The sequence below is a fragment of the Cyprinodon variegatus genome, unplaced genomic scaffold, assembly GCF_000732505.1.
Source record: "Cyprinodon variegatus isolate N-32 unplaced genomic scaffold, C_variegatus-1.0 Scaffold522, whole genome shotgun sequence".
Classification (NCBI taxonomy): domain Eukaryota; kingdom Metazoa; phylum Chordata; class Actinopteri; order Cyprinodontiformes; family Cyprinodontidae; genus Cyprinodon; species Cyprinodon variegatus.
This window is the reverse complement of record NW_015150975.1, coordinates 395064-405569: the sequence shown is the minus strand read 5'-3', so window position 1 is coordinate 405569 and position 10506 is coordinate 395064. Positions and strand designations below refer to the sequence as shown.

General features: G+C 37.1%; 1 protein-coding gene across 1 annotated transcript in view; it reads left to right on the top strand.

Annotated features, from left to right (window-relative positions):
- Nucleotides 1–9655, top strand: part of LOC107095062 (trypsin-3-like) — a 14760-nt gene extending 5105 nt beyond the window's left edge. Inside the window, exons 2-5 of the mRNA XM_015391032.1 lie at nt 2970–3129; nt 5530–5671; nt 5751–6017; nt 7733–9655. Of these exons, the coding sequence (XP_015246518.1) occupies nt 2970–3129; nt 5530–5671; nt 5751–6017; nt 7733–7903 (740 nt within the window). The 3' untranslated portion in view covers nt 7904–9655. The remainder of the gene's footprint in view (nt 1–2969; nt 3130–5529; nt 5672–5750; nt 6018–7732) is intronic.
- The last annotated feature ends 851 nt before the right edge of the window (nt 9656–10506 follow it).

The window sequence follows — 10506 nt, the reverse complement described above, 5'->3', positions numbered from 1 at the left end:
TTTTTTCCCTCGTCTTTAGAACTTTTTAAGTCTGTAAAAAAAAAGGTTTTTGAGGAGAAGTAGTATTTTATTTATTTTTTTAGACTTTAGAAACTCAGAAGTTGATCAAATATCGGGTTAAATATCGGTGGGGTGGCCGATGTCCGATATTCAGTTTTAAGGCCGATACCGATAGGGGCCGATTATATCGTGCATCCCTAATATATATATATCTTAAGCCCATGTTACTGGTCTTTATCCTAAAATGATAATTTGGTCCTTACTCATTCTCACTTGCTCCCTCTTGTTTTTAGGCTGGTTTAAGAATGATGGTGGTATGACTTCATGAGGCCAAGGTATTCACACCTTATTCCTTCATTCTGACACCGAGAAATGATCAGCCTCCATCTTAAGTTTCTGCCACCACTGCTGGACAGCCTTTGGACCACTGCTTTCAGCCATCAATGTTTCCTTAAATACATTTTTGATCTCACACATTAAAACCTAAATCAGCATGAACATGTGCGGGATCCCCTGCAGAGAGCAGCCTATGAAATCCCAGTAGAGAAGTCTGAACTGCTAAAGTTTCCCCAAGCTAGAATACTTGCTACCAGAGGAGCAAACAGCCTGAATTACAGCTTGTTATTGCCAGTTTGACACTTGACCTGTTGCTCCTCTTGGTTGTTAGTACACTGTTGTACATTGTTTTAATGACACTAATTTAAATTGTTACTTTATTAACTTGACTGCTTCCTTTTTGTAATGTGGGTATTAAGTATTAATAAATTTGAAAGTAGTGCCTCGTAAAGAGTCCAGTATCGTGTTTATTGCATAAAAAATGCTTTGCATGACTAAATTGAGCATGTATTTTAATATAGATAAGGGTTGTCTATTGCAATTTATTCTCCTAATGATATGTACTGTAATGTGTTAGAATCAATCTGAAGCATTTAAACATTTAACAAGCATTTAAAAGCATTACGTATGTAGCTGGTAAAACAATCAAAAACTGTGGTCAATTTCACCAAGCATTCAAGTAAAGGCTATTAACAAATATGTGTATTTGAATTTATCCATATTTGCATTTAATTCAACCCATAATTTGGGTAGAATAGTGTAACCCATTTGTTGGTGTCATGATTTTACTAAAGTTCAGACCCAAATGCAGAAGACCAAACTGGGAGACCAGGGAAGAGGTTTAACAGGTTTTATTGAAGACATAATTCAGAGAGAAGGGTTGCTCTGAACACTGCTCAACCGGAACTAAAAAGTGACGGGAAGACACAGCGGTTAGTTCAGGCTCAGTGGGAAATTTGACTCGTGAGCTTGGAGAAGAGGATTTGGTTGCTGACTCACGTTTCCAGAGAAGTTGTTGAATCCTTGACTCCAGTCTGTATGCTGTAGTTCCAGTGTTTGATTCGGTGGAGGGCGGAACATGGTTTACCCAGAATGCGGTAGTTTGTAGGTGAACGGAAAAAACTGACTGCCACTCAGATTTCCTGCAGTACTTGAACGGGTCGTAGTGGAGATGAATCCCTTTCTCAGAACGAAGCTCAAACGATCTCTTAGGAAAGTGAATCCAAACCTCCTGTTTGAACCCCAGCTCAGTTTGTAGCTCAGTTGATCCTTCCAGGGAGAGAAGGTCCAAAAAATCCATTTAGCAGGATGACTTTCTGCCGAGAGGCAAAAGGCAAACAATGTTAATACTCAGGTTGACAAGAACTCAGTTTGACTTAGCTAAACTCAGCTTGGCTAGAGTACCCCAAACTGGCAAACACTCTGGCGTCAAGGTAGTGACAGTCAGCAGCTTAAGAGCACTCCGTTAACAAGGAAGCCATCAGCAGGTGTGTGAGGAGGCGGACCAGAACCAGGCGCCTCCTGGTGGAGGAAGGGAGAAAACACAGAAACACAAACACACAGAAAGGAGTCCTGACAGTTGGGTTATAAAGGACCAACCATCTTGCTGGTTCCAATTAACCTGACTGGAACTGGAAATAATCAAGTTTGGGGTATTTCTGACCCACTTCTTTTTAGTTTGTACAACTTTAAGAATACAAAGAGATTCAACATGGCTGCAATTTGAATAAAGTGTTAATTTGGGTATGAAAACCTACAGAGATCAAAGTTTTTCCTGATGCATTAGGGGTAATAAAACGTTTCAGCTGCAGTAATTAGGGTCTTAATTCCTCTAAAAAGTTATTTCTTTATTTTAATGGTAAATATGACTCTTTTCAGCTTCAGTTGTATTGTTGGCATTATTTACTCTCTGTAAAATTGTGCTTAGATATATTTACTCAGATAGTATTTTACTCATTTATCTAATTAATTCTTTGTTATTCTGTATTTATATCCAGCTGACTTCCTATTCAATTTGATCAGCCTCCCTGTTCCTGCTGCAAAAAAAAAAATTGTTTTTGTTTACAAATTATGTAGAGAACGGTGTCCCATGTGATCTTCATCCATGGTTTAAGAACCTAATATTTCAAACATCTTCACAACTGACCTTTCCACATTGTTTCTTGGTGTACATGGTACTGTAAGTTCACAAATATCCTTGAACCGATTTCTGTGTTCTTCACAGAAGGGATGCATTTAATTGCAGGACTCTGTGTTCTAACCTTTTTCTCTTCTATAACATTAAATCCTAATAAAATAAATCAATGATTCTGGTTGTAATGTGACAAATTGTGACCATATTCAAGGTGCTGTTAGGAGCAGAAATGTATTGTGTGTCTCTGGCTAACTCTTAGAAAAAAACAAACAGATAATGATTCTTAGATTTATCCTAGCTGGGAATCAATGCAGCTCCGGGATGAGATCGTTCTTCATCGATCTGCTGAGTGAAAAGGATCCTTGCAGCAAAGATTTGTGTGTTTTTTTCTGGGTCTTGTATTGTTCCCGTTGATGCTGCTTCAGCACAAATGAAAGCACAACACAAATGTTTCTTTCCATAAATCCAATCAGAGTTAATTCCCATTTCTGTGTCACAGGTCAGGGCATTCCACAGGAACGTATAGTGGGAGGGTACGCACCAGTTCCACATTCCATCAAGTACATTGTGTCAATCCAGACAACGACCCGCAAGCACTTCTGCGGTGGCTTCCTGATTAACAAATTCTGGGTAATCACAGCAGCACACTGTAACATCGGGTGAGCCACTTTCCTTTTGATTTTCCTTTGTAAATAATAGATGTTGCATAACCTTCTGCAAAAACACAGTTGTGATAAAATAAAGTTCAAAGTTTACCTTCAAAATCCTTATTTAGGCTTTTTCTGCACAAGCTATAATAAGCCTAATGACCTGGGTTCAACTTTCTTGACTCCAGGGAATCTAAAACCAAATCAGATGCTGAATTTTGGTAATCTCCATGGCTGAAATAAAGCCCATGAAAAATGAAACCATGCACACAATGGAGCTCTGTGCCTCTGCAATCTGACACAAGCATGGTTGTGGCATAAAAAGACATGACAGTTTTATGTGGATAACAAGGAAATAAAGTGCCCATAAAGAGGCAATAAATTCAGGTGGTGTTTGGCATTTAAATCAGATATTAGTTACATCAGTACATCAGCAAATAGATACCTTGTACCTATTGTTAAATGACATTCAGTAAGTGGCTGTCAGTGTCATCGAGTTGCCCTTTTCCTTTGTTAGTTAACAAAGGGCAGTCTTTCACCTTAAGTCTTGGGATGTTTTATGTTGTTGGAAAAAAAAAATCTCTCTTAATAATAGATACTAATTGAAGGTCAGGTTATGGCCCTGAAATCTTAATTTGAACAAACAAAAACGCTGTCCTATGATGTTCTGTGAACACACACCCAACAGACCATGTGTTAGGACAAAACAATGAAAGGGTGAATTTAAATCTTTGTCCAACAGTTATTTCTGTACACATATACATTCAATATGCAAGAGTTTATTTACAGAATCATTCAACTCCAAGTCAAACCTATTTCAGATCAAAATTCTTGACTAAACTAGTGAAATTCAGCTTCGTATTTAGGCATAGGAAAATGAATTAAAATGGTTGAAAACCATAATTAATAAAACATAAAGTAATTATATCACAGTTCTGCTCAGCATGCATTTTTTTTGTTTGGAAACCAAGTTTTATCTTTAAAAGTTTTAAAGTAGAACTGATTTAAGGAGTGGCTGCCTAGTGGTTAGGGCATAGGGCTTCGAATCCTGAGGTTGTGAGTTCAATCCCTGTTAACCCCACACTGCTCCCTGGCGCTGCACAATGGCAGCCCACTGCTCCCAAAGGGGATGGCTTAAATGCAGGGAAGTAATTTTCTTCTGGGATTATATAGCATATAAAATAAATAAATACAAATTTAGAGCAAATGGATTGTCTTCAAACCAATTTACAGTTTACTTAAAACAGAAATCAATAACCTGTAACTTAAGGCAGCTCTTTTGTTTCCTGTCTTTTTCTACTGGATGAACTGAATAGTTCCTGACCTCAGTAACCATTTCACTGTCTTGCTGCGTGTCGTTCTGCAGTGGACATTTATACATTTTTTTCTTCTTTATATGCCATCTTTTTTTCTCTCCTTCAGCTGTGGCATACTGCAGACCTCTGGGGCAAACATCATTTTCAGATCCGTTTTTGTACCTACACTTGTACTGTGCGGTCAATAGATTTGTCAAATGAAAGTGTAACCTGGGACTGAATAGAGGCTGTTTTGTGCAGTAAGTCAGTGAAGCTTGAAGAAAGAAATAATCTTTTTCTTTGTGGAAAAGTGGCTTCTATTTCAAAGCTAGCAGCAGTGGCAAAAGTCAGGACCTAAAGCAGATGCAGACCATAAGACCTGAGAAAGATGTCAGATCAAGTGTATTATAGGAAAATGTTCAATATGTTCAGCTTTCCATTTCAACAACATATTTAGTCATGCTGAAAAGAGGGCACACCATTTATTAATTTAATAGATTAGTATATTATATTAATATTAGTAAAGGTATCATTTTTCAGCACTTGATAAAAAAATGTATCCTAACACTCGAGACACTAGAGAAAAATATGTGTGATTGAATCATTAAATTTTGAAAAATATTAAAATAATTAGCAATTAAATATTTTTTATAAATTAAAAAGTCCAATTCCATCCAAATATGCTTGTTATGAGTAAGTAGTGATGTCAACATCTTCTCCTTCAAAACGGGGTAAGAATGTATTGAAAAAGTCTTAACCCTATAATGCCAAATGTATCATATTTGATACATACGGTTTCTGACATGTTTTGCGTCTGACACCTTTTGCATAATTTAATTGTAAAAACTTTGCTCAAAATCCTATTGTACACAATCAGATATACCTGATAACAGAGGGCAGAAGACTACACAAAAAATTATCTTGACTTATCGCATAGTAATAAATTATTAATATCAGAAATGTATTTCTGTTTTTTCTTTTTACATATTTTGTTAAAAGGGCAAATAAGGAATTCCAACCAAAAAAAAGTAATTTTCTGTTTTGTTTTATTCTTGGATCGGGCTTTAAAGGGTTAAACAACTTTTTGCTTTAATCAACCCACTTGTCTCGCCTGCAGGGTAAACAGAATGGTGATAGTAGCAGGAGACTACTCTTTGGCGATTTATGAAGGCACAGAGCAGGAAGTCTACCCACAGTTTTTGGTTCCCCATCCTCATTACAACAGTACAACAAACAACAGTGACATCATGCTTATTAAGGTACAGAATTCAAAGTAACTGTCAGAATCTCCTGGTAAATCCATCTGTTTACGATAATAACCACGTAATCTGTCTCCAGCTGAGGGAACCTATCTACCTGAACAGCTTCGTGTCCATCGTTCTGCTGCCCAAGCAGGATGCTTCCTTAGCAGAGGGCACAATGTGTCGCGTGTCGGGCTGGGGATACACCAGCCCCACCGGGGGCCAGATTCCAGCCACCCTTCGGACTGTCACACTTCCTGTTGTCTCTACAGAACAATGTAACAGCACAAAGTCGTTTGATGGCAGTATTACAGACAAAATGCTGTGTGCCGGCTACAACACTGGGGGAAAGGATGCCTGTCAGGTAGGAGGTCGTTCAGTGGAGGAATGAAGCTTTACATTTGTTCAATTTATATACATCTTACACTAACAGAAAAAAACCCTTTGGGAACTGCAGCTTTAGTCCTCAAGCAGCCATGTTTCTCATAACTTTAGCTGTTTTTTTTTATATATTTATTTACATCTGACTTTGGATATAGAAAGTTATTTTATTCCAGCCATTGTCTGCACTGCAAAAAATCTAAATCTTGATAAGTCATTTTTTCTTAAAATAAGTGCATTTGTTCTTGAATTGAGGGGATAAAAGAGACATTCTGCCAATGGAACAAGAAAATTTAGATTTAAAATAAGAAAACACAATTGGATTGTTTATTTTGAAGTGCCTATTATCTAATTATTTTATTTTTAGAGTAAAAATACTGATTCCATTGGCAAACTTTTTCATTTACCTACTCAAATCAAGGGTAAATACACTTAATTTAATTTTTTTTTAATATTTCTAGATCGTTTTTCCAGTGTGATGTTCTCCTTTATTTGCAATTTTAAAATGGAAAATGTCACACATTACATTTATACAACAATGAACAGTGTTTATAGATTACTTGTTAAATGCTCTTTAACAGAAATCCACTGAAAAAAGTTAATAAAACTCAGCCCCTCACTTATTTTGTTATAGTGAAGTGTTAGGGGTTGTATTTGTGGTTGAAGTGCTTTTTAATATAATAAAGGCATATCTTAGTGCTGGATTAACCAAGCAGGACTACCACTACATTTGAAGTCATTGTGAAGCAAGATTTCATTAATAATCCTTCATTTATTCAGAAAAGTACTTTTGAGATTTGCGGTCTCAGTTAAATACATTAATGTCACTGACATAAAATAGGAATTATATTAGCATACAAAACAATAATTATACTAACATAAATGATAAAAATACTAATACTTTTTAAAACTTTTTTAAAATAAACTAAATACTGTACTTCTGAAGACCAATACCATAAAACACCAGCAGAAGTTTTACAGAAAAGACATACTGTAGGCTACAGCGTCTGATTGGTCAAAGTTTCTAACCTATTTCCAGCATTGTTCAAAAATAAATCTTTTTTTTTTTTCTGTAATGTTCTGGTCTTAAGGCTGGGTAGTGAAACAAGTAATCAGACCAGACATCATCAAGAGATCATGACACTTTTGACACCTGACTTGAAAAAGGTGCTTCATAATCACAGGTAATTTACCATTTAAGCTGTAAATTGATTTGTCAGGGTAACCTAAGCCACTCTAACCATAGGGATTTAAAAATAAAAAAAAAGTAGCCAGGTTGCCTACATCAGAGACTAAAATCGGAAGCTGGATCCACTGAAGTAGAACCTATTAAAAATAATCTGATAATTGAGAGATGGTCCTTCCATTCTAATTTTAGTAACTCTAAGAACAACCAGTAAACATTTGATCTGAAAGGAAAGAGCCCAGTTTGGAATATGCTGAACAATGAAATCACTAATATATGTAAAAGATTAATTATTAGGGGAATCAAATGTAAGAAAATAAATTTTAATTTCTTCTCTGGATTTAGCAGTGACCTAATAAAGTGAAGCTAAAATTAGACATATATGACTCTCCTTTCAAATTCTCATCACAGATCAACATTTGTTCATAAAGCTGTGTAATTGCAATTTTGTCACTTTTAACCCAAGTCTGAGATCTTATTTACTCTAATGGTCGTCTGTGCTGGTCTTTCAGGGTGACTCAGGTGGCCCACTTGTCTGCAATGGAAGGGCCTATGGAGTGGTGTCATGGGGAAGAGGATGTGCGGATGCTGGATATCCTGGAGTCTACACTGCTGTGTCCAAGTTCCGCCACTGGATAGACAACACAATATTTAGCTACTACAGCAGATGTAATAAGAATTAGAGCTCAGTGTTAACTCATTGGAGACATAACTTCCTGATTTCACTGTTGCCTCTGATCTAATTTTTTGCGTGATATGTCAGGTGCACATAGTGGTATATATTCAGGGATGGGTCCATATTTTAGGAAATAGTCATATTTGCTTTCAGTCTGAGAGAGATTTCTTATTGACTCCAAACAGCCATACAATTATGAGCATTGTCAGATGAAATAAGTAATCCTAAAGATGAACAAGAAAGTTGACACTTGTTAGCCCTGGAAAGTAAAAGAGAAATCAGCCCCATTACAACGTTTCAAGTTTATTCTGAAAAGCAACGAGTTTAAAGGAGAATTTTCCAAACGTGGTTCTCAGGTTCAGTGTTTTGCATGTTTTATGTGTTTGTGCTGCCACACACCTGTTTGAAAAAAAAATGGCTGATGGACAATTGGAATACCTTCTGCAGCAATAGATGAACGTTATAAACTCATTTCACACATTTAGAAACTTCTTAAACATGCATGATGAACGGGCCTTACTCTTCAGTGTGTTCCCAGAAAGCACAAGGTGCCCCATCTCAGTTCTTTATCTTTCTTAAAACAATTAAATGCAATTCTTAAATAACTTTAATCAAAATGTTGCATGTGTCACAGAGACTTCCCTTCCAGCGCTTGATTTGCACCTTTTCACATGTGACTTTCATTCACTTGTCTGTAAGGATTCTTAAAATGTTTTTTACTCTACTTCTTTATTTAGTAGTTTCAGTTTTGTGCCAATATCTTAAGTACGCTTGCATATCTCTTATATTTAGCTTTAACATTTTCAGCTTATTACCATGATTAATTAAGTTAATTTCTACTTTGTCAGTGCTTGGTACTGTATGAACATTTAATTGAGAACCACCAAATATAGACCAGGCAACGTCTATAGCCCAGTAGTGCTAGTATCTAAAGTGTCTAATTCTGTCACATTGAAGGAAATAAAAGGAAATTTCTTTTTTTTTATCAAAATGTACACATGTTTGAACTTTTTCGGCTTTTTTGGATGTTTTTGTTAGAAAATATTTTCTGCATCGAAAAATGACAATAGAAATTACATAACATGGGTGAGTCTGCTTGGCTTTATAGCAGTAAACAATAGATATCAAAGCTAATTCAGATAGCAGAGAAAATTAGAATGTCTACAAATACACATGCTCTCAACAAAAATATAAGTGCAACACATTTGGTTTTGCTCTCATTTTTTATGAGATGAACTCAAAGATCTAAAACTTTTTCCACATACACAACGTCACCATTTCCTTTAAATATTGTTTACAAACCAATCTAAATCTGTGATAGTGAGCACTTCTTCACTGAGATAATCCATCCAGCCTCAGTTGTGCCACATCAAGATGCTGATTGAACACCATGATTAGTGCACAGGTGTGCCTTAGACTGCCCACCATAAAAGGCTCCTCTGATAGGCAGCTCATCTCCTCCAGGATGATATGGGTGAAACTTAACAAATTCTGTAGTATGGGAGAATAGAGATAGAATGAAGCAGAATGAAGAAAAGTGGTCCCCTTGTGATCCAGCAGCGTTAACATATAGCAGCATAAATATAGAAAATAGCACAGGATAACCTACTTATTTTGAGTGTGGTAAAAGAAACGTAGAGCCGCGGTAGGGTAGAGTCCTGCACGGGTCGAGTTTTACCAACCCGCACCCGCCCGAACCCGTTAGGATGACTACCGAACCCGACCCGTCACCCGCGGATATCTTCAATTCAAATCCGAACCCGACCCGACCCGTTGATATTTAACCCGCAACCCGACCCGTTAACCCATCAAGTAATTGGCTATAGTACGCTGCGCTGCAGAACAGCGCCATTAACACTGCAGCAGACGTGCATGCACTGACTGTGGCCTTTTTGGAGGGAAGCCCACACTGCCGGCAGGGCAGGGCTTTAAGCTACAACAAGGGTGACCCCAGTGCCTGATTAATATAACATTTCTGATGTCCATAACAACACACATGCATAAAAAAAAAATCACCAACTACCCGCCCGCACTAAAAAAACATCCGCCCGACCCGTTTATCCCGTTTATTTTCATTTATGTATTTTTTACCCGCAAAAGAGCATTTTAGCGGGTGACCCGTCGGGGACCCACGGGTACCCGACCCGTTGCAGGACTCTACGGTAGGGCCAACATAGAGCTTTCAAGTGCATTTAAATCAGGGGTGCTCGAGTCCAGTCCTCAAGAGCTACTATCCAGCAACCTTTTTTAACACACCTGAATCAAATGAGTGGCTTGTTACCACGTCTCTGCTGAGCTAAATGAGGGGAGGCTTTAGATTCAGGTGTGCTAGAGAAGAGCTGCATTTAAAAGTTACAGGAAGGTAGCTCTTGAGGACTGGACCTGAGATCCCTTATAAAAATGGTTAAAAATAATACACTTGTGACAAAGCAAATAGGATTAGAAATCTCCCTCTAAGGTTAGCACCTCTAAAAAGTCATTAGCATTTATTCCTATAAGCAACAGAGGGAATATGCATCTGATTCATGGTGTTTTGCATAATATACCTTAATCCAAATAAAAACATTTTAATGCAAATATATTGGGTTTGTTTCCTAACTTAGGTAAAGA